This window comes from Papio anubis, chromosome 9 (assembly GCF_008728515.1).
Source record: "Papio anubis isolate 15944 chromosome 9, Panubis1.0, whole genome shotgun sequence".
Taxonomy (NCBI): Eukaryota; Metazoa; Chordata; class Mammalia; order Primates; family Cercopithecidae; genus Papio; species Papio anubis.
Genome location: NC_044984.1, coordinates 114,423,863 through 114,446,278, shown reverse-complemented (window position 1 = coordinate 114,446,278; position 22,416 = coordinate 114,423,863). Strand labels below are relative to the sequence as shown.

The 22,416-nt window shown below is 55.1% G+C and overlaps 1 protein-coding gene across 2 annotated transcripts; it reads left to right on the top strand.

Moving 5' to 3' along the window:
- The first annotated feature begins 43 nt into the window (after positions 1–43).
- RAB35 (RAB35, member RAS oncogene family) lies at positions 44–22,410 on the top strand. Of its 2 annotated transcripts, XM_031650816.1 has the most exons (6): positions 44–287; positions 8,100–8,150; positions 13,494–13,617; positions 18,357–18,481; positions 18,579–18,703; positions 20,132–22,410. In XM_031650816.1, exons 1-6 carry the CDS (start codon positions 236–238, stop codon positions 20,258–20,260), a joined length of 606 nt encoding a protein of 201 aa, XP_031506676.1. In that variant the 5' UTR covers positions 44–235; the 3' UTR covers positions 20,261–22,410. The 2 variants fall into 2 exon arrangements, with proteins under 2 accessions (XP_031506676.1, XP_031506677.1); XM_031650817.1 differs by lacking the exon at positions 18,579–18,703 and having other exon boundaries at positions 20,132–20,238.
- Positions 22,411–22,416: the final 6 nt, after the last annotated feature.

Genomic DNA, 22,416 nt, shown 5'->3' with positions numbered 1-22,416 from the left:
CGGTGCCAGACGCTGCGCCTGCGCAGTGGTGGGGCGGGGCGGGAAGGAGGGAGGCGGTGGTAGCAGCGGCGGCTGCTGAGGAGGAGGAGGAGGGGGAGCGGAGGGAGGTGTTTCTGTCAGTTCCGGCTGTTTGTTCGGGAAGTGGATCCGCCGCTGCCGGAGCAGCCCGGAGGGAGCTGCGGATCGCGAGGCCAGTACCGACCCCGCCCGCCCGCGCGCACCGCCCCCGCCCGCCATGGCCCGGGACTACGACCACCTCTTCAAGCTGCTCATCATCGGCGACAGCGGTGAGGGCCGCAGCGGCCGGGAGGCGGCGCGGGCCCTGCCGGGCGCGGCCCGCGGGGGCCTCGGGGTGGCGGGCGGGCGGGGAGGTGCCGGCCCGCGCGGGGCGGGCGGGCGGGGCAGCCCGGCGGTCTGGGCCCCAGGGGTGCGCCGAGGGGCTCCGGGCCGCGCCGAGGGGAGGTTGGGCGCGGGGCGGAGGGGCGGAGGGGCCGAGCGCGCCGGGTCCAGTCATCGCGCCTGCCCGTGCCTCACGTGTGACCTTGGTCAAGTCGCGCGATCGCTGGAGTTGGAGAGACCTGGGTTCGAGTCTCAGGACTAACACCTGCCGCGCGCTGACCTTGGGCAAGTTGCTTCGCCGTCCTGAGCCTCAGTACCCTAATCTGAGAAGTGGGGACGTGCCTTGCTGGGTGGTGTGAGGATTCGATGGGATAAAGAAGGAAAAGTGCTTAGCGCCCTACTCGGTAAAGTAAGCTCTAAGTAAATGTTCACAATTGTCGTTATCATCAGTATCCTTTGTAAGCGTCAGTTTCTTCCCATCTAAAATGAGGACGTTCTCAGAACCTGCCTCATGGGATTGCCCTGAGTTTTAAATGAGGTAAGTCGGATAAAGGGCTTTGCACAAGGCCTGGCATATTCCCGCTGAATTATTATATCTCTGCATGGTTCAGTTTCCTCATCTGTAAAATGGAATGATAGTTGGATCTGCCTTATGGAGTTGATGTGAGTATTAAGTGAGATTGTGCAGTGTTGCGCACAGCTCCTGGCACATAGTGAGTTGTCTCTGTTTGCTGTTACACTACTATATACAGAGGGGTCCTGGGGATGGGACAGCCAAAATTATAAAAGCGCTTTGGCCACACACACACACACACACACACACACACACACACATATTGCTTGAGGGCTCCTAGCCCTGATCACTGCTCTAGCACCAGTGCCTAGAACAGTGCCTGGCACCCAGTAAGTGCTTAAGACGTATTTGCAGAATGAATGAATGAATATTAAGTGTGCTTCGAAAAGGTAGACTGGTTTCTGGGAAAATGTGGAGGGTTTTAGAGCTGTTTGGAGTGTGGCAGGTGAGCAGGTTTATGGAGTGACCAAGAGGTCAGGGAGGCAGGCCCCAGAACGTTTATGGGAGCGAAGCTGAGATGCTGGGGTTATACGATGTTCATGAAACAGTCTTGGGAGCATGCTCAGTTTGTAGACCAGACCTGAGCTGAGTGTGGGGAGGATGTCTTGTGATTGGGAGCAGAGGCCAGGCTCATGGTAGAGCCCATGGACTGTTAAGGGAAAGGGATCAAATCAAGTGAGCAGTAAGACTTGGATGTAGAAGTGTTGGGTAGCAATGTCAGAACAGGGTCAGGGAGGTGGGTGGTTTTGGCCTCACTTGTAAAGCTGGATGGAGATGTGGTTGGTGGTTTGGATCAGGTGAAGGATGGCTGAGGTTTCCGTGGTTGCTGGAGGAGGGGAGAGGTAAGGGGGAAAGTTGGGGGCTAACCAGGGAGATAGAAGATTAACTGAGGTTGGGGAAAGAGGTAGAAAGGTGGAGGACTGATTGGTTATGGTTTGAATGAAGGGAAACCAGGCAAGCTGTGGAATGTTCTCTTGGAGATGGCCTTTGGCATTCTTCAGGGTCTTGAGGCTTCTTCCTTTACATGATTTCCTTGCAGCCCTGGCCTGGGTTCTGAGGGACTGGCACTGGGGCCATTTCTGTCTTTTTGGAGTGACAGTCAGCCCGCCGTGGTCAGGAGCCTTTATCCCTCTGCAAGACATCTTGGACCTCTGTGTTGATGCCCAACTGTGAAAAGCCTAAACTCAGCAGGAAGATGCAGCTTTTTGGTTCTTCTCCTCTGTAAAGCCCAGGGGATGGGTTGGCCCGCTTTCCAACAGTACTTTTTTTGTGATGAATTGATTTTTCTCTCCAAAGTCAGGTGTGGGAGAAGACTCATTGGGTCGAGATTGATGTGGTCTAGCTCCTAGGTCAGCCATGTAGGTGTAGGTTGTTCAGTGGAGATAGATACTGTGCTCTTTGATTTCTCCCGACATTGAGATACTCAAAGCTGGGAGATGGTAGCCATGGAAGTCCAGACTAAGCTTTGGCAGCTGAGCACAGAGACTGACATCACACACTCCTGAACTGGGCTCCTTCTGTGAATGCCTCCTTAAGAACGATTTCACAGACGCTTATTTTCACCCGCGGCCTGTGTGTTTTGTCAAATAAGGAAACTAAGGCTTAAGGCCCGGCATGGTGGTTCACACCTGTAATCCCAGCACTTTGGGAGGCTGAGGCCGGCGGATTACCTGAAGTCAGGAGTTTGAGACCAACTTGGGCAACATGATGAAACCTCGTCTCTGCTAAAAATACAAAAGTAGTGGGGCATGGTGGAATGTGCCTGTAATCCCAGCTACTTGGGAGACTGAGGTGGGAGAATCACTTGAACCTGGTAGGCGGAAGTTGTAGTGAACCAAGATCGCACCATTGTACTCCAGCCTGGGCGACAAGAATGAAACTCTAAAAGAAGGAAACTGAGGCTCAGAGGAGGTGACTTACTTGCCCCAAATCACACAACTCAGCAGGGGCAAAGCTGGGAGCTACTGCACCTCAGTGCTAATACGTGTGCGAGCAGCTGGTGTCAGGGCTGGCAAACAATAGGCCCTCCATGAATGCTGGTTTCTTTCTTCATAAATCTAGAGTTCTGCCCACTCTGCACATTGTGGATGCTTCTGCAATGGATTCCCTCGACCTCTGCATCCCTTCGTTATGCTGGAGGTTCTATATTTTCTTTTCTTTTTTTTTTTTTGAGACGGAGTCTCGCTTTGTCACCCAGGCTAGAGTACAGTGGTGTGATCTCACTGCCGACCGCGCCTCCCGGGTTCACACTGTTCTCCTGCCTCAGCCTCCCGAGTAGCTGGGTCTACAGGCGCCCGCCACCACGCCTGGCTAATTTTTTGTATTTTTAGTAGAGACCGGGTTTCACCGTGTTAGCCGGGATGGTCTCGATCTCCTGACCTCGTGATCCGCCCGCCTCGGCCTCCCAAAGTGCTGGGATTACAGACGTGAGCCACCGTGCCCGGCCAGTTCTGTATTTTCTGTACTTTCCCTTACACTCTCTGACACTGGCTTTGATTTGTAACAGCATTTCGTCTGCATCCCTCAGGCCAGCCATCCTCATTAGGAGATGGAGTTAGCCCTTCACTTGACAGATGAGTAAACTGAGGCTCAGAGAGAGGGTGTGACTTGCATGAGTTTATACAGTGAAGTAGTTGCTGAGGCAGGATTAAAATTGAGAACATGGCCGGGGACAGTAGCTCATCCCAGTGCTTTGGGAGGATGAGGCGGGAGGAACACTTGAACTCGAGACCATAGTGAGAGCAACATAGTGATAGTGAGACCCCATCTCTTAAAAAAAAAAAAAAAATCAGTTGGGCATGGTGGTGCACATCTATAGTCCCAGCTACGTGGGAGGCTGAGAAAGGAAGATTGTTTTAAGCCAGGAGTTCAAAGTTACAGGGAGTTAGGATCACACAGCTGCACTCCAGCCTGGGTGACAGAGTGAGACACTGTCTCAAAAAAAAAAAAAAAAAAAGTCCAGGCACGGTGGCTCACACCTGTAATCCCAGCACTTTGGGAGGCCAACGTGGAGGATCGCTTGAGCCCAGGAGTCTGAGACCAGCCTGGGCAACGCAGGGAGGCCCTGTCTCAACAAAAAATAAGAAAATTAGCAGGGCATGGTGGTGCACGCCTGTGGTCTCAGCTACTTGGGAGGCTGAGGTGGGAGGATCTCTTGAGTCTGGGAGGTTGAGACTGCAGTGAGCTGTGATCATGCTGCTGCACTTTAGCCTGAGCAACAGAGCAAGTCCCTGTTTCAAAAAAAATAGAGAACACTTCACTGAAAGGTCTGGGGCTCTTCAGGAGGTGGAACTGAAGCCGACAGGAGTGAGGGGCCAGAGCCCAGGCAGGAGCAGGGGGAAGGGAAGACGTGTGTGTGGCTTGCGTGGTGGGGACCAGACAGCAGCCAGGGATAAAAGGCTGGGCGCAGTGGCTCGCTTCTATAATCCCAGCACTTTGAGAGGCCGAGGCAGGCAGATTACTTGAGGTCAGGAGCTCGAGACCAGCTTGGCCAACGTGGTGAAACCCTGTCTCTACTAACAATACAAAAAATTAGCTGGGTATGATGGTGGGCGCCTGGAATCCCAGCTACTCGGGAGGCTGAGGCAGGAGAATCGCTTGAATCTGGGAGGTAGAGGTTGCAGCCAAGATCGCGCCACTGCACTCCAGCCTGGGCGACAGAGTGAGACTCCATCTCAAAAAAAAAAAAAAAGAAAAAGAACGACGGGCTGGACTGGTTGGGGTCACACTGATGTGGCCCTTGGGCAGCCTCGCGGTGGCTATGGTGAAGGTTGACTGGTGCCCTCTGCCTCTGCCCTGACACTGGTGGTGTGGGTAATGGCTGCAGCTTGTATTTCTGAGAAAGCCTCTTTCGGGAATATTTAGGAGGTAGCATTTCTTGGGGTGGGTTTCTGTTCCTCTCAAAGGGAGAGCAGTGTCAGAGGTTGATGTCAGGTCCAAAGCAGCAGATAATGTGGTGATGGTTGTGGTCTTTCTGCAGCCTAGTGGCTTTTTTTTTGAGATGGAGTCTGGCTCTGTTGCCCATACTGGAGTACAGTGGCATGATCTCAGTTCACTGCAACCTCTGCCTCCTGGGTTCCAGCAGTTCTCCTGCCTCAGCCTCCCAAGTAGCTGGGATTACAGGCGTGTGCCACCACACCTGGCTAATTTTTGTATTTTTAGTAGTGATAGAGTTTCATCATATCGGTCAGGCTGGTCTGGAACTCCTGACCTCGTGATCTGCCTGCCTCGGCCTCCCAATTTTTTTTCTTTTTTTTTTTTGAGACGGAGTCTCACTGTGACACCAGTCTCTAGTGCAGTGGCACTATCTTGGCTCACTGCAACCTCCACCTCCTGGGTTCAAGCAATTCTCCTGCCTCAGCCTCCCGAGTAGCTGGGACTACAGGTGCATGCCACCACGCCCGGCTAATTTTTGTGTTTTTAGTAGAGATGGGGTGTTCACCATGTTGGCCAGGATGGTCTCGATCTCTTGACCTCGTGATCGGCCCACCTCGGCCTCCCAAAGTGCTGGGATTACAGGCGTGAGCCACTGCACCTGGCCAGCCTGGTGGCTTTTAACTGCTCTGCTGAGATACCTGGGGACAGTGTGTGGGGACCTGGAGACGCCAAGCTAGAGGGGATACTGCTGTGTCATTGCAGAGAGAGCTGTTTTAGACATGGGATTTGGGTAAAGCTTGGATGAAGAAAAGGATTCTGCTGCCCTGCAGAAGTTTGGAAACCCCTGCTTAGGCGCCTGCTGTGTTGCAGTGGTAGCGCTAGATAGCAGAGCTGTCAGTGTGGCGGACGTTTGTTTAGGCAGAAATTCATTAAGCAGTGTTTGGTTGGCACCTACTAAGTGCTGGGCCTGGCTTACAGCACTGTGAATGCACAGGGCGGGTGAGGAGAGGGCTCTGTCCTAGAGAAACTCCCAGATTCAAGCTTTTAGCTGAGTAAGCTGGACCCAGAAGGCTCCAGGAGGAAGCAGAGGAGGCGGCGAGGCCAGTGGGGTGCTGGTGTTGGGCACAGTGCCGTGAAGGACCCAGCCGGGGACTCGGGCTCTCCTTGGGCTCAGCAGGAAGCCTTACGGCGGAGCAAGGAGGAAGTGGCCCTGAGCATGAGCACTGCAGGCCCGGGGCTGAGCAGCATTTGCCTGCCCAGGAGAGCCTCACCCTGGCCTGTCTTTAGGAAAGTAAGACTCAGGCTTACTCAGTGAAACAAGTTCTTCTGGGCATCTCGGGGCAGCTCACTCACCAGGAGAAGCTCCCAGAAAGGGGTGTTTAGAGGATTTCCCAGAGAGGATGCTGGGCTTCGGCTTAGGGAAATATAGCTGCAACAGTGGTTTGCCACTTTGGTTACTTGGCAGAGTGGGGGTGGAGGCAGTGCCCTTCTTGAGAATCTATTAAAAGTTGTGGGGCCAAATGCAGTGGCTCAGGCCTGTTAGCCCAGCACCTTGGGAGGCGGAAGCGGGCAGATTGCTTGAGGCCAGGAGTTTGAGACCACGAGTTTGAGACCAGCCTGGGCAACGTAGTGAGAGGCCATCTCTACAAAAAATTTTTAAAAAGTTTGCTGGGTGTGGTGGCGCATGCCTGTAGTCCTAGGTACTTGGGGATTTCAAGGTTAGAATGAGTTATGATCACACAACTGCACTCCAGCCTGAGAGACAGAGTAAGACCCTGTCTCTCAAAAAGAAAAAAAAAATGCTGTGGGCTTCTCCCATGAATAGACACCTCGGCTCAAATCTGCACTTTGTGTCAGGGGGTTTCATAGCTGTCATTGCATTTTCATTAAAAATCGAACAGGAGTGAGATGCAGGAGCCCCCGCGGGCCATTTTTTCCCCTCCTGAACCAGACGCAAGACTCCCAGCAGTGTGCACTGGGAAGAGTGTTACCACTCTGGAGGAGTCGGGCCTGGCTGCGGATCTCAGCTTTCCGGCTGCTCGCAGAGGCACTTAGGCCGGCCACTGTGGGCCTGGGCTTCCTCATCTCAAGAGATGTGGCCAGAATTATCATCAAAGAGGCATCCAAGGGCTCACCACACACACAGCCCGATGCCTGTGAATTCTTTGTGGTCAGTTAACCTGGGTGGCCTCAGGGGTGTTGAAGATTGGGGACAGGATAGGAGGACATGGAACAGGTGCACTTGGCAGGCTGAAAGCACTGTGAGTTGAAGTCAAGGGGAGAGGTCCGGGCACAATGGCTCATGCCTGTAATCCCAGCACTTCAGGAGGCCCAGGCGAGAGGGTTGCTTGAGGCCAGAAGTTTGAGACCAACTTGGGCAACATAGCAAGACCTCGTCTCTACAAAAGTTAAAAAAAAAATAAGCCTGGGCAACATAGCAAGACTCTGTCCCTACTAAAAATAAAAAAAATTAGCTGGGCATGGTGGTGTGCACGTGTGGTCCCAGCTACTCAGGAGGCTGAGGCCGGAGGATCACTTGAGCCTAGGAGTTGGAGGCTGCAGGGAGACATGATTGCACCATTGCACTCCAGCCTGAGTGACTGAATGAAACCCCATTTCTTTACAAAAAAAAGTGGGGGAGGCCAGATGTGTACCTGTTTGTGCTCTAAGTAGCCAGGAGCTGCTGTGGCTGGTGCACGGTCTGAGCACATGTGGGCTGCTGCCCTGATGGATATAAGGCAGACCCTCCACTCCACCAGTCCACCCAGTGGGGATATCAGCCAGAAAGATGGTGGCCATTAAGTTCTAGCTATGTGGGCCTCGGTTTCCTCACCTGCAAGATAGCCCTGATGATCTCAAGGGTGCTTTCATGCTCCACAGCTCTGCATTTTGGGCAGCTCCCTAACCGATGGGCCGTAACATGCTGCGCACTTTTCTAGGGACTGTGTTGTAGACGGACTTGGGGGCTGTTTCGTGTGGTTGACCTTCATTCTGCTTTGTCGTCTGGCATCTCCCTTTGGGCCAGCCCTCAGCCCAGGACCTGGGCACCAGTCCCTTTCTCATCTCTCCCTCAGGGGATTTGGAAACAGCTTGTCTTACACAAGGACGAAGGAAAAGGTCAGGGATCCAGTGGAAGAGATGTTCTTGGTGTGCGGCCTCTCAGGGAGGTGGAAAGAGCATTGAGAAGTGAGCTGGGTCCCACTAAGCTTCTTAAAAATTGGTACTGAGGCATCCTGTCCCGGAAGAAGGGCCGGGACTGGAGGGAGGGGACCCACCTGCCCCCCTCATCACAGTGCTTTCTCTCTTGCAGGTGTGGGCAAGAGCAGTTTACTGTTGCGTTTTGCAGACAACACTTTCTCAGGTGAGTCCTCCCCTGCAGTGCTGCTGTGGTGTCATTTTTGTTTGTTTGTTGACATCCCCTCCCTGGCACTGGAGCACAGTTGCCTCTGCCTAATGTTGGGAACGGTCTCATTCTGTTTGCCAGAGGAGGGAAGAAGATGGAGGGGGGCTTAGGACCTTGTGGCATTTCTGTCAGAAGCCTCTGTGGTCTGTCGAACGCACCTGCTCACCAAAACCCTTCGGCTGGGCCATCATTTTCCCACCCAGGGTCCAAACAGGAAGATTCCCATAACAGCATCTATGGTGCCACCCAGGATACAGTCCCTGCTCCTGCCCCCTGTGCCTCCCTGGCAGCCTGTGGTCAGCGTGTGTCTTTCCGATTTCTGTCTGCACTCCACATGTAGCCTTTGTGGCTCATTTGAGTGTGGTGGGGCTTTCTGTGCTTGGATGCACCACGTGGTGCATTGACGCTGCTGTTACTTCGTGCCTGGCTTCTGGTTGTGTTTTCAGTGATGCTTAGCTACTTGCAGGCGATACTTATTCTTTTTTTTTTTTTTTTTGAGATGGAGTCACGTTCTGTTACCCAGGCTGGAGTGCAATGGTGCGATTTCAGCTCACTGCAACCTCCACCTCCTGGGTTCAAGCAATTCTCCTGTCTCAGCCTCCCGAGTAGTTGGGACTACAGGCGCCCGCCACCACGCCTGGCTAATTTTTGTATTTTTAATAGAGATAGGATTTCACCATGTTGGTCAGGCTGGTCTCGAATGCCTGACCTCAGGTGATCCACCCACCTGGGCCTCCCAAAGTGCTGGGATTACAGGCGTGAGCCACCGCGCCCAGCTGATATTTATTGTGCACTTCTGTAGAAGTGGGGTTACTGGCTTACAGGGTGTATGCACTGAGAATTTTCTTTTTTTTTTTTTTTTTTTTTTTTTTGAGACGGAGTCTCGCTCTGTCGCCCAGGCTGGAGTGCAGTGGCGCGATCTCGGCTCACTGCAAGCTCCGCCTCCTGGGTTCACGCCATTCTCCCGCCTCAGCCTCCGAGTAGCTGGGACTACAGGCGCCCGCCACCACGCCCGGCTAGTTTTTTGTATTTTTAGTAGAGACGGGGTTTCACCATGTTAGCCAGGATGGTCTCGATCTCCTGACCTCGTGATCCACCCGCCTCGGCCTCCCAAAGTGCTGGGATTACAGGCTTGAGCCACCGCGCCCGGCCGAGAATTTTCACAGGTACTGCCAACCTGCTTTTCAAAGAAGCTGAAGTCATTTGATCCACAGTCCCACTGAAGGGTGGAAAGTGCCCCTTGTCAACCCTGATCAATGCTGGATCTTAGTAGCTGTCTTCATTCTTGCTGAGCTGATAGGCAAAAAGGGCTAACTTGTTTATATTTGTATTTCCCTCATCACTGGAAAGATTGAACACATTTTTGTTTGTGAAATACATTAGGTTTAGCCGGGCACGGTGGCTCACGCCTGTAATCCCAGCACTTTGGGAGGCCGAGGTGGGTGGATCATGAGGTCAGGAGTTCAAGACCAGCCTGACCAACATGGTGAAACCCCATCTCTACTAAAAATACAAAAATTAGCTGGGCGTGGTGGTACACGCCTGTAATCATAGCGACTCGGTAGGCTGAGGCAGGAGAGTTGCTTGAACCTGGGAGGGGAGGTTGCAGTGAGCTGAGATTGTGCCACTGCACTCCAGCCTGAGCGACAGAGCGAGACTCCATCTCAAAAAACGGCTCAAGCCTGTAATCCCAGCACTTTGGGAGGCCAAGGCAGGTGGATCACGAGGTCAGGAGATCAAGACCATCCTGGCTAACATGGTGAAACCCCGTCTCTACTAAAAATACAAAAAAAAACTAGCCGGGCGTGGTGGCGGGCGCCTGTAGTCCCAGCTACTCGGAGGCTGAGGCAGGAGAATGGCGTGAACCTGGGAGGCGGAGCTTGCAGTGAGCCGAGATCGCGCCACTGCACTCCAGCCTGGGTGACACAGCGCGAGACTCCGTCTCAAAAAAAAAAGACAAACAAACAAAACAATCAGGTTCATTACAGATGCTTTGGGTGGGGTTGGCATCTCTGATTATCTTGTGGAGAATTCCCTCTGACATGGCTGGGCTGCCTTTAGAAAGTGATTCCATTGGCCGGGCGCGGTGGCTCATGCCTGTAATCCCAGCACTTTGGGAGCCTGAGCCGGGTGGATCACAAGGTCAGGAGATTGAGACCATCCTGGCCAATATGGTGAAACTCTGTCTTTACTAAAAAAAAAAAAAAAAAAAAAAATTAGCCGGGCGTGGTGGTGCGTGCCTGTAGTCCCAGCTACTCGGGAGGCTGAGGCAGGAGAGTCTCTTCAACCAGGGAGTCGGAGGTTGCAGTGAGCCGAGATCGTGCCACAGCATTCCAGCCTGGCGACAGAGCGAGACTCAGTATCAAAAAAAAAAAAAGAAAAAAAAAAGAAAGTGATTCCATAGCTGATGTCTGTCTTGGTGGAGAAGTGGGTTTTGCCCCCTTTGTTTCCTTGATACTGGCCCTGCAGTCTCACTGTTGGTGTGGTGTTGGAAGGAGATGGCTTCTCTGTGTGACCTTGAGCCAGTTCATGTGTAAAGTAGAAATCATAATGGGCCTTTCCCCATGGGGTTGTTATATAGGATTACCTGAGATAGTGCAGGTTGCAGCGCCTCGGACTAAGTGTTCAATAAATACCAGCTATTTGTTGCGACTGGCTGTTAACCTTCTGTTCAAGAATGATAGCTGATTAACAGCCTCTAATTATGTTGAAAAATGTTCATTTTCCTCCGTAATGGCCCCCTCCCTCCCCATCCCAATCAGTGTTCAATGCTTGGACGACTCATTGTTGCAATCTCTTCCCACCTTGCCATTTCTACTACCAGCATCTCAGTTTACTGTTGGTTCTACCTGGAAGCATTACGGCAACCCCTACCCACCCTGAACAGCTCATGTGTGTGTCTGGCAGGGTCTTTTCTCTAGTTAAAAACTTCAGTGGCCCCTCTCACCTACACAGAGTTTACAGTAAGATTTCTTCACTTGGACACTGTTGACTCTTTGGGCACTGTGATTTTTTTTTTTTTTTTTTTTTTTTGAGACGGAGTCTGGCTCTGGCGCCCAGGCTAGAGTACAGTGGCGCGATCTCGGCTCACTGCAAGCTCCGCCTCCAAGGTTCACGCCTCAGCCTCCGGGTAGCTGGGACTATGGCCTACACCATGCCCGGCTGTTTTTGTATTTTAGTGGGGTGGAGTTTCGTGTTACTCCAGGATAGTCACCGATCTGACCTCGTCCGCCTGCCCTTAACCTCCCAAAGTGCTTTCCGGATTACAGGCGTGGGCACGCTTTTGACCTGGGCCCTCGGTGGCCTGGGCCCACAATGGTTTTGGGGGCGGAGTCTTGCTCTGTGCCCCAGGCTGGAGTGCAGTGGCTGATCTCGGCTCACTGCAAGCTCCATCCCAGTTCCGCGCCATTCCTCCTGCCTCAGCCTCCTGAGTAGCTGGGACTACAGGCATGCATGCCTGCGCCCGGCTAATTTTCTTGTATTTTTAGTAGAGACAGGGTTTCCACAGTATTGTAGGATGGTCTCGATCCTCCTGACCTCGTGATCCAATGCGTCGGCCTCCCAAAGTGCTGCTGGGATTACAGGCAGGCCGCGCCCGGCGGCCCGACCCTGTGGTTTGTTGTGGGGCTATCCTGCGTTTTGAAGGATATTGAGCAGCATCCTTGGCCTCCACCCACTAAATGCCAGCAACACTTCCCCTCCTCCTGCTATGACAACTAAAAATGCCTCCAGACATTGCTGAGTGTCCTTTGGAGGGACAGTCATTCCGGCTGAGAACCACTGAGGACCACTGCGCTCGTAGTCTGTTTTCAGTTCACCTTTCTGGCTTCCTCCTACCCCCTGGTCATTCTTTTGTTCTTTGGCTTACTGGTTCGTTAGCCACCAGCTGTTTCTGGAGAGCCTAACTGTGCTAGGCGGTGGGCCGCACTCCTTGGCGTTCCCCTGGCTGGAAGAGCCCGGGTGCCAGCTGGTTTTCTGAATGTGTTCTGGTTGCATGTTGTCCTCAGCTATTTGCTTTTGAGTGGGATGTGGTTCCCCCACCTAATCTCAACCTTTTGAAGTCTTACCTGTTCCTTCAAGCTAGGCCCAGATGTGACGTCCTCCCTGAAGCCTGCCTTGTTCCGCACCCCATCTTGGAATTTGACCTTTCCTACGCCCTTGCCACATTTCACATAATTGTGTGTGTGTGTGTGTGTGTGTCTCCTGCACTGTTACAGTGTAAGCCCCAAATGGAGTGATAAGCTGTGCTCTTCCTAGTGTCAGGCTTTGGAAGACTGGACTGGACAATTACGCCAGCTAGAAATTCTCCTCAGATCCATCTTTCAGGCCAGGCACAGTGGCTTGTGCCTGTAATCCCAGCACTTTGGGAGGCTGAGACAGGTGGATCACTTGAGGTCAGGAGTTTGAGACCAGCCTGGGCAGCATGGTGAAACCCCATCTCTACTAAAAATACAAAAATTAGCTGGGTGTGGTGGCGTGTGCCTGTAATCCCAGCTGCTCGGGAGGCCGACGTGGGAGGATTATCAGACCCTGGGGAGGGCTAAAGGTGCAATCCCACTTCACTCCAGCCTGGGTGACAGAATGAGATGCTGTCCCCACCTCCCCAAAAAAACAATTTTTTCCCACAGATGCTGCAAGAGAGCCATTTAATATGCAGGAGCTCATGCCCCGATCAAAACTGTTTGGTGCCTCCCCAGCACACACGAGAGAAAGTCCACGTTCTTGGAAGTGGCACACTGATCCAAGATCTGGCCTCACCACGTTCTGTCTGCCTTGGGCCCTGGGCTTGAGCTCACGCGACCACCCCCACCCACGGCTGTTTTTGCTACTATCTCCCCTGCCTAGAGCAGTGGTTTTTGGACTGTAGCTCATGACCTATTTGTGTGTTTTGAAGTGAATTTTGAGGGCCCTAAAATTTCTTTGAATTGAAAAGAAAAACCCAGAGTGCCTGTAGGTCTACCATTCTCAGACATAGCTGGTGTGTCCCCACCTAGCCACTCTAAAGGAGCCTGTCCCGCTCCCACCAGTCCCATCCCATGTTATTTCCTATGTGTCACTATTCACTCTTGGAAATTGTCCCCTTTGTTTGTTTCCTTGCATCCTGTCTCCCTCCTTCACTTGTGTGTGGAGGGACCTTGTGAACAAGGATGTTCAGGGCTGTGTCCCTGGGACCTAGAATGTGCCAGGCACATGTAATGAGTCGGGAGAGTGGGGGAGCCTGGGGGTGTGTTGTGTGCAGTGTGGGGCTCGGGGCCTGGGAGGATACCGCCTCGGGCCTCATTAACTGCCCTGTGTGTGCAGGCAGCTACATCACCACGATCGGAGTGGATTTCAAGATCCGGACCGTGGAGATCAATGGGGAGAAGGTGAAGCTGCAGATCTGGGACACAGCGGGGCAGGAGCGCTTCCGCACCATCACCTCCACGTGAGTCTGCCCGCTCACTCCCACCCAACCCACGCCACTGACCTGTGCCCGCCCACTCCCACTCAACCCACATCACTGACCTGTGCCCGCCCCCTCCCACCCAACCCGTGCCACCGACCTGTGCCCGCCCCCGCCCGACTGGTGCCTGCATGGTGGAAATGTCACTGAGGGTCCCTGAGGCTGTCGGGAAGTGAGCCTGTTGTTGGCTGTAGTAGATGGCGTTTGGTTGCACCCTTCCCAGTCCTGAAGGTGTGAGGGGAATGCTGTAGGGGGAGTCGCTGAGCACCCTGGCTGGAGTCTGGCCGGATGGCCGGACAGTGGCCATGTTCAGCCTCCTTGGAGAGTCAGCCGACCCTCCAGCCCACTGCGCCGTCACCTTACAGAGGGAGCAGAATAGCGTTTGCCTTACTAGGGGGTTGCAGAGTGCCCTGCCCGCCCAGGACTTAGTCACTGACAGTTCCTCTTGGTAGGTGTCAGTTATGGCAGCTGGAGTTGGCCTGTGCAGGCTCCCGTCACCCACCCTGATGCCTTGGAGGTGACGCTGTCCAGAGACCTGTTGGTGCATGTCAGCAGGCCCTTCCCTCCCCTTAAAGCTGTTCCTGGGAAATCTGGCCGCCCACCAGTTGCCCGCCGTTGTGGCTAAGCTGCAGGCCGGGGGAAGCTGGGCTCCAGCGCAGATGGGCAGTGTCCTTCGGAGCAGCTCCTGGTTATTGCGTTGTTAATGGAGTAGGTTTTAGGGAAGAGCGGGGTCTGAAGGGACCGATTTGGAACTGTTGGACTGTGTGTCCTTAGGCAAGTTGCCGAAGCTCTCTGCGCTCGTTTCCTGGAGGGACTGCCTCTGGGATTGGCTTCCATGTGGAGGGTGCTGGGTGCTCTGCCGCAGCCGTCAACGTGCGTGGCCGGGGTTTGGTGTCTGCAGCTCCGTGTGCTTGGTGCTGCTGTCATCCCATTTGACAGAGGGTGCCCTGGAGGGGTCCCTCCCATCGGCCGAGCCTGTGCTCCACACAGTAGCCTGTGAAGAGTGAGGGGCGCTGTCTGGCTCCAGAGACACCTCCTCAGCTCTCTCTGGAAGTGACCTCAGGAAGGCGAATGAGGAAGTCCCGGCCAGCGGTCCCCTCCCTCCCCACAGCATGAAAGCTGGGTACTCCCCAGGCTGGCTGCCCACCCCGGACCCCTCGGCATCTCCCGAGGGCGGGAAGTGTGGGGTGCAGCGCCCCCATGGGTGGCTGGGAGTGTGGGGGAGAGCAGGGCTGCTGGAGGAGGGACAGGTGCACTGGGCGAGCAGCTCTTGGGGCTGGAGTCGAGGCAGAGGGCTTGTCACTGGGTTCACCCTATGCTGAGCGCATTTGTGCTGCGGCCTGTGATGCCCCGAATCCCTGGGAGCTCCCAGTCCTGGGGTCGCCCGGGTGTGGTGCTGTGTGGTGACTGTTGATGAGTCCCGTGAGCGAGGGCTCTGTGGCCTGCATGTCTTGGCAGCTGCCAGTGAGAACCTGCGGAGGACGCTGGGGCAGGGCTGGCATCAGTGCTTTGGGCAGCGCAGACCCAGGCGAGACAAGCCCTCATGCTCTGGCCAGGGCTGGTCTGGGTGCTGACCTCTTGCATCCTTGCTCTGGGTTGGGCCTGTCGCTAGGATTTCAGCTGCTTTATTTCGGTTAATCCCGGTAGAGAGACCTGTGACTATCTCCATTTTATGGACAGGAAAACAGGCCCAGGGAGGAAGAAGCCTCCTAACTCGGGGGGCGGGGGTTGGGGGCACTCAGGATTGGCCCTGAGGCTGCCGAGGCCCTGCACCAGCTGGTCAGGTGGTACCCCTGCTTTCCCGCCCCATCCTGTGCCTTCAAACCAGGTGGAGGTCAGGGCAGCAGAGGTTTGGAGGCCCGTGGCCATGAGGAATGAACCCTTTGGGCAGGGCTGTGGGGCCTGGGGGGGTCTGAGGCTCTTTCAGCAGGAGGAACCACAGCCCCTCCCTGTCACCATGCAGTCAGCTGCTTTCCAGGCTGGGCAGGGCGCGAAGAGGGTGAACTGGTTCCTCCATCTGTGGGGAGGTGGGGAGGAGTCACTCGGCTTCTTGGGAGCAACATGGGTTTTCCCAGGAGGCTTGGGAAGGGGCAGCCTGTGGGCAGCTGCTGGGCCCCAGACGGAGTCCCACCTGTCTGGGGAAGCAGAGAGGTAGCTCCATCTTGGAGTCCCACTCTGGCCCTCATGAGGCAGGAGGCCCAGCAGGGCGCACTGAGGGGCCCCTGGAAGTCTCGATGCCCTTTGATGGTCACTGGCAAAGAAGGAAGGAGTTTTGGGGAGATGAGGAGTTTTCAGGAATGGGGCAGTCAGGATGTAGTAGCGTGACTTTTTCCGATGCAGGGCATTCAAAGAGAAACCGAAACCGCATCCTGTTAGCCTGGCGAGAAAGAGCCCTGTGGTCACCCCCTCTCGAGTTCTTGCTCTCAGAAGCTGAGGTTTGCCGGCCCTGAGAGGTGCGGGTGGGGTGGAGGTGAGGGGAGAAGTGACAAGGAAGGCAAGGCCCTGGCATTGGGCCTGGGAGTCAGCCCTGAGCGCCAGGACTTCCAGCTGGCCGCCGCACTCAGCCTCACGTCCTCGCTGGTCACATGGCCAACCTGAGGTCTGCTGGATCAGGTGGCTGCAGAGATTAATAAGGTCATGGATCCCAAGCCCCCAGCTCTGTGCCTGGCCTAGAGCAGAGTCCCCATGAGTGAAGGCGATTCCTGGTGGCCATGGGAAGCCTCGGTGCTCTGGTTCCTCCTAGCCAGAACTCTGAGCCCCTGACTTCATCCCCAGACACATTTTCTGCTCTTACATAAAGCCCCTGTCCTGGGCCCCAGATGAGGCGGAGGCGCCCAGGGAGCCGCGGGGGCTCTGTGCCGGGGCCATGGTTGTAGGCGTTTCTTGGCATCTCTGATCATCTTCAGCAAAGGAGAGTCTGCAGAGCCATCCACTCCTTGGGCTTCCTCTGCTGGCAGGGGACAGTCGCCTGTTCCTGTGGCTCTGGCGCGCCCTCGCTCTGGAAGGCGTCTGACACGCCGTGCTGTGTGCTGACCCGGCGCTCTCAGCAGCAGCTGCCAAGGCTAGAGCTAGTTCTTGGGCTCAGTGCCAAGACAGCTACCCCAAAGCCAAGGAGCGATGCTGCCCTGGAAGCAAAACTGTGGGCAGGATGAAGTCCTGGGAAGAGATCCCAGCGGTCGTGTTGAGGGTGGAGCAAGGATGGGGCAGGGGAAGGGGCAGGGGTAGGGGCAGGGGCAGTGGCAGGGGCAGGTTGGGCTTTGCCCCAGGCCTGGGCAGGAGGAGCTCCTCCAGCTCCACAGCCTCAGGGAAGATGCTCAGGGCCGCCCCCAAGCTGCCTCTGGGTTTCCTTCCGCCACCTCTGTCTGGGACCACAGATTGTCCTTGAAGGCATATTGATGATGCTGAAGAACTGATACTGTTTACTGCTCCCCGCCCTTGGGGGAATGCTTAGCTCCTTTCTTCCTCCTGACCGCCCCAGCTAAGGACCAGCCACCTGCACTCCGCAATTGTTGAAGCTGCGAGGTGTGGCAGGGTGAATGCAGGCGCCCTCTAGCCTTTCAGAGGTGGAGCCAGGGGTGGGCTTTTCTCCTTGGATCAGGCCTCAGATGTGAAGCATTGGCCGGAGAGCTGATAGGCAGGTGGACAGGAACGGAGCCGCAGCCACCGGCCTGGCTGCCCCATTCTCGCTCAGCCTGTGCTGACTTGGGCTGTTCCTGAACTGGGGCTTGGGCTGTCCCCATGAACCTCATGGGGGTGGAGGTAATTAGGGCTGGGGCAGGTGGCAGCCAGAAGGCCTGGAGGAAGCAGCCTGTCCACTCATGGTTTGTCTGTGTGGTGTCCTGAGGAGCCCTGGGGTGGAGGTCCCTGTGGCTTTGGGGAGAGGGGACAGAGGGATAGCTCTGGCTGATTGCACAGTGCGGGGCGGGGCTGCTGCCTGGCCTCTGGCTCTGTGACAGCTCTCGGGGAAGTGAAGAGGCGGAGGCTGTGGTCCCCCTCTTCCCCCGGGGACTGATGTCCTCCTGCGCCATTGGGATGAATGGGGACCTGGGGTCTGGAGAGGAGAATTGGGCGTCCCCTTCCTTCCGGTCCTCCTGGCTGACCCTGGGCTCTGCATGTTCAGGTGGTGGCTTTGCTGGGCACCCTCTCCCCAGCCATCCCTGGATGCTTGTGTGGCTTCCACGCTTTTCCTGCCACCTGCACAGATAAGCCAAGAGTAGCAGGAAGGGAGGGGCCTACCTGCCCCGGGGGAGGGACACAGACTTTGCCAGGGCGTCATGATGGTGTGGCTTGTTGGAAAGGCGTTCCTCTAAAACAGGTTTGAGGAGAAAATATTTTTTTTGAACGTTCAAAGACAGTGATAACATGATGTCAAATACAAAAACTGCCTGAGTTCCCAAAATAAAGCAAGAACTTCAAAGATGTTTCAAGCCCGCAGCAGACTCTCAACAGCACGAGAGGACTCCTCAGACCTGCTCTGCTGCCCGGGGGCTGGTCCTCCCGTCCTGCTGGTGCTCCAGGCAGGCAGGGGGAGCCAGTGCTGCCGCAGTAGCCTCTCCTGCTGGCCTGGCGTGGCTCGGGCGTCTGCCGCGGCTGAGTGAGAGTCCAGGCTCTAGGGCCACCCTCACCTTTTCCGGTCACTGTCCTAACGGGGGCAGGCGGGTTCTGGCAAGGAGGCAACTCCTGCTGGGGTTGACGTGCTGCTGCACACTCTGGCCCTGCAGGTATTATCGGGGGACCCACGGGGTCATTGTGGTTTACGACGTCACCAGTGCCGAGTCATTCGTCAACGTCAAGCGGTGGCTTCACGAAATCAACCAGAACTGTGATGATGTGTGCCGAATATTAGGTGAGGCTGCACCCAGGGCCGGGGTGGGGGTGGGGTGGGGGAGAGGGGCAGCCGGCTCCGCCCCTCAGGGCTGCGCTGACTCTGCCTTGCTTTGAAGTGGGTAATAAGAATGACGACCCTGAGCGGAAGGTGGTGGAGACAGAAGATGCCTACAAATTTGCCGGGCAGATGGGCATCCAGTTGTTTGAGACCAGCGCCAAGGAGAATGTCAACGTGGAGGAGGTGAGGCCCCGGGCCGCTAGCTCTGCCACATACCTGTGGCCGTCTTCTCCCTGCTGCTGACCTGCTTGAGGCATCTAAATGACCGACAGAAAATGTCATAGTAACTGCCATTTATTGAGTGCCTACTGTGTGCCAGGCCCTTTAATGATCTTAGTTGATAGCACAACAGTCCTCTGAGGTAGGTACAATTATTCCCACATTTCAAATAGGGAAACTGAGGCTCCAAGTGTTGAAGTCACTCAAGGACCACCACCCAGCTAGTGAGAGACTGAGTAAACCTCTGTCCCACACCAAAGGCAAGCACAGTTTCCACTCCAGTCCTCTGCCTCATTGGCCACCTTGTGGTGTGTGGAGCCCAGAGGCCTATGGGAAGTTGAGGATCCCACTGCTTCAGGGCAAATGGGCCACACAGTGGCAGGGAGCACAGGCTCCTTTGTAAGTCAGGCTGGTGTCCTGATGCTGGCCTATCCACCTGGGCCTGTGGGCAAGGCTGGTATGACCTTGGGTGGTGACTTCACCTCTCATGCCATGAGGTGGCGTGGAGCAGGCAGACCGCGGGTCACCTATGTCCATGAACAGCAGGGGCACTTTCATCTGTCATGTCATAAGACTCCAGCTGGGCCAGGCGTGGTGGCACACGCCTGTAATCCCAGCACTTTGGAAGGCCTAGGCGGGTGGATCACGAGGTCAGGAGATCGAGACCATCCTGGCTAATACAGTGAAACTCCGTGTCTACTAAAAATACAAAAAAATTAGCCGGGCGCCTGTCGTCCCAGCTACTCGGGAGGCTGAGGTAGGAGAATGGTGTGAACCAGGGAGGCGGAGTTTGCAGTGAGCCGAGATTGCACCATTGCACTGCAGCCTGGGCGATAGAGCGAGACTCCGTCTCAAAAAAAAAAAAAAAAGATTCCAGCTGAAGGAAAGGGGTTGGTCTCTCTATATAAAAGAAGGACTGGAAAACCCCTGTGAGTTTGACTTCCCCAAGTCCACACAGCTCATGGGCCTCTGATGGTGTTCCTTTTTTCAGACTTATTTATTTGTTGAGTCAGTGTCTAACTCTGTCATCCAGGTTGGAGTACAGTGGTGTGTTCACAGCCCACTGTAGGCTTGATCTCCTGGGCTCAAGTGATCTTCCACCTTAGCCTCTCAAGTAGCTGGGACTACAGTGTGCACCACCACTCCCAGCTAATTTTTGTATTTTTTTTGTAGAGGTGGGGTTTTAGCAATGCTGTTCGTTTTTGACCTTTAAATAAAATAATTCACCACCTCCTTCTGGAACAGGCTTTAGAGACATACATGCCAAAAATTCCAGGTAGAAAGACCCAGGTAGAAACAGCTGGGCCCCGGAAGGCAGGGAGGCGGCCGTGCAGGCCAGCAGGGGCCTCCTGGCCAGGTCTGAGGCTGGCCCTTCCTCTTTCCTCTCCACAGATGTTCAACTGCATCACGGAGCTGGTCCTCCGAGCAAAGAAAGACAACCTGGCAAAACAGCAGCAGCAGCAACAGAACGATGTGGTGAAGCTCACGAAGAACAGTAAACGAAAGAAACGCTGCTGCTAATGGCGCCCAGTCCACTGCAGAGACTGCACTGCGGTCCCTCCCCCAGCCCGAGGCCCGTGGAGGTTCCTCGGGGGACAGTCTCAGTTTCGTGCCGTTATTTAAAGAATTCTCTTCATGTTTTTGTATCGGGAGGTGCCATCGGCACTTCCTCCCCCGCCCTCCTCGAGTGCCAAGAAGGTGTTGGACCAGCCCGCTCTTCCCTATTGGTGCCCCCTTCTCCCTGGCCAAGGCGCCTGGACCTGGCGAGGACGCTGCCCGCCGAGCGGACTGATTCGCAGAGTCTGTACATAGTGTATATTGCTCTATCCGGCCGCACACCACGTCCTGCTCTGGCTTTTGCCTCCTTGGTGCCAGCCTGCTGCAGCGGACTCTCCCCGCGCCCCTCCCCAGCCCATCTTACTGCAAGCAGCGTCCTGAGGAGACAGTGTCACTAGCTGCGTCTTCGGCCAGCCTGTGCCAATGGAGTGGGCTCCACGTTGCTCATTCTCTCCGACAGGCTGTCAGCTTCTGTCCCTGGCACGCAGGGTCTTGCCCCTTCTCCGGGGCCTGCGCCAGCTCCCTTCCCTCCCTGTTCTGCCCCCACAGCCATTCTGGGAGCTGGGGAACCCGGTCTCGAGGCAGGCCCTGCAGTTCCACAGAGGTGGCCAGTCTTGCCCTTTGGCCAACAGATTTCTTGTCCTGCCTTCTAGATGCCTCTGAACTCCAAACCCAGGGGAGCCATGGCTTCTCATTTCTATCGACGGTTTTCAGTTCCAACAGAAAGGTCGGGGTAGGTTCGTGCAGAGACGGGGCTGGCAGGGGGGCTATGGGAGCATTATTTTAACAGATCAAGAAAATGAAGCCAAATCAAGTGAATTAAATTCCTCACAATTATTTTCTTTCCCTGAGGTTTGATTGGCACAGCAGCAAAAGTTGAGGCCACCCCACTTTGTGTCCACTGTTTTTAGAAAAAAATGAATGGCTTCCTGCCATTGTGGGGCTGGGCTCTTTGGCTTTTCTTGGTGGGAACGGAGAAGGGGCCTCCCACCCTTGTCCGAGTTGCCTCCCACTGGAGGTCAGGAGTCTATGCTGCAGCCTCAGGCACCTGTGGGGAGTGCATGCCTGGGGCCTCTGGGCTGGGACCGTGGACAGGCCTTGGTCACTGTCCTAACCTTTGTCAGGACAAAGGTAGCAAGAGGATTTCCTAGTGGGTGGGAAGGAATGGCTGGGGCGGCCAGTTTTGACACGCCCCAGTCCCCTGGAGAAAAACCAGGGTCAGTCATCTGCGCTTGATGACTGCTGCCCTGCCCCCAGCCCGGACACCTCATTCCCCTCCCCCTACAGGGATCAAGTGACCTGGGAAGAACTGAGTTCAACACCAGGACGTGTTTCCTTAGATTTCCTTTCCTAGGCGATTTCCAGGGAGAGCCCTGATCGGACAATCACATCACAGATCACACTGCAGTTTCCATGTTAGCACTGTGGATGGATTTTTAATCAATAAAAACGGGGTTTCTTCTCACCCGTCTCTCCACTTGCCCAAACTGCCAAAGGCCGGTGGTTCTGGGACAGGCCTTCACTTTGGAGCCACAGGATGGGGTGGGGGAGCTCCGTGGGCCTGGGAAGGAAGGTGCTGTGGAGGGGGCTGCAGGGCTGACCAGCAGGCAGCCTCATCTGGTCGGTGGGGTCAGCAGGAGCAGAAGCAGGGTCTCTGTCTTTGGGACTGTCCTGGTTGGCCATGGGCCCTGTGAGGATGCACGGTGCTTGGGGCTCCTGTGCCATTGGGTGTGGGGCATGCTGGCCTCTGAGCGATCAGGTGAGGCCAGCAAGGGTGTGCTTGCAAATTCAAGCAATAAGAAGGGGGGAGGGGTCCCTGGGAGCTTCCAGCCCAGGCTAGAAGCCCCCATGGCTTCTGGCAGCTGGACATCAGCCCCAGGTGTTGGGGTGATTTTGGTCATGACAGTGTGCCTGTCCCACTGTTACACGCATGAATGGGGGTTATGGGGTGGGGGTGGGGACTCAGGGCTGGACCGATGTCCTAGTGGACCTGATGTGAAATTCCTGTCAAACACACACCACTTTTAAATGGTTTGCTAGGAGTATTTCTGTATTGAAAGTTTCTAATTATGCTTTTTAAAAAAATACTAAAAATAAAGGTTCAAGCTGCCAAATTTTCT

Bases quoted from the DNA above. Each gene is read 5' to 3' on its own strand.
- RAB35 (XM_031650816.1), top strand. From the start codon at position 236: ATGGCCCGGGACTACGACCACCTCTTCAAGCTGCTCATCATCGGCGAC. The intron at 288-8,099 runs GTGAGGGCCGCA...TCTCTCTTGCAG, and splicing joins GCTCATCATCGGCGACAGCG to GTGTGGGCAAGAGCAGTTTA. The intron at 13,618-18,356 runs GTGAGTCTGCCC...CTGGCCCTGCAG, and splicing joins TTCCGCACCATCACCTCCAC to GTATTATCGGGGGACCCACG.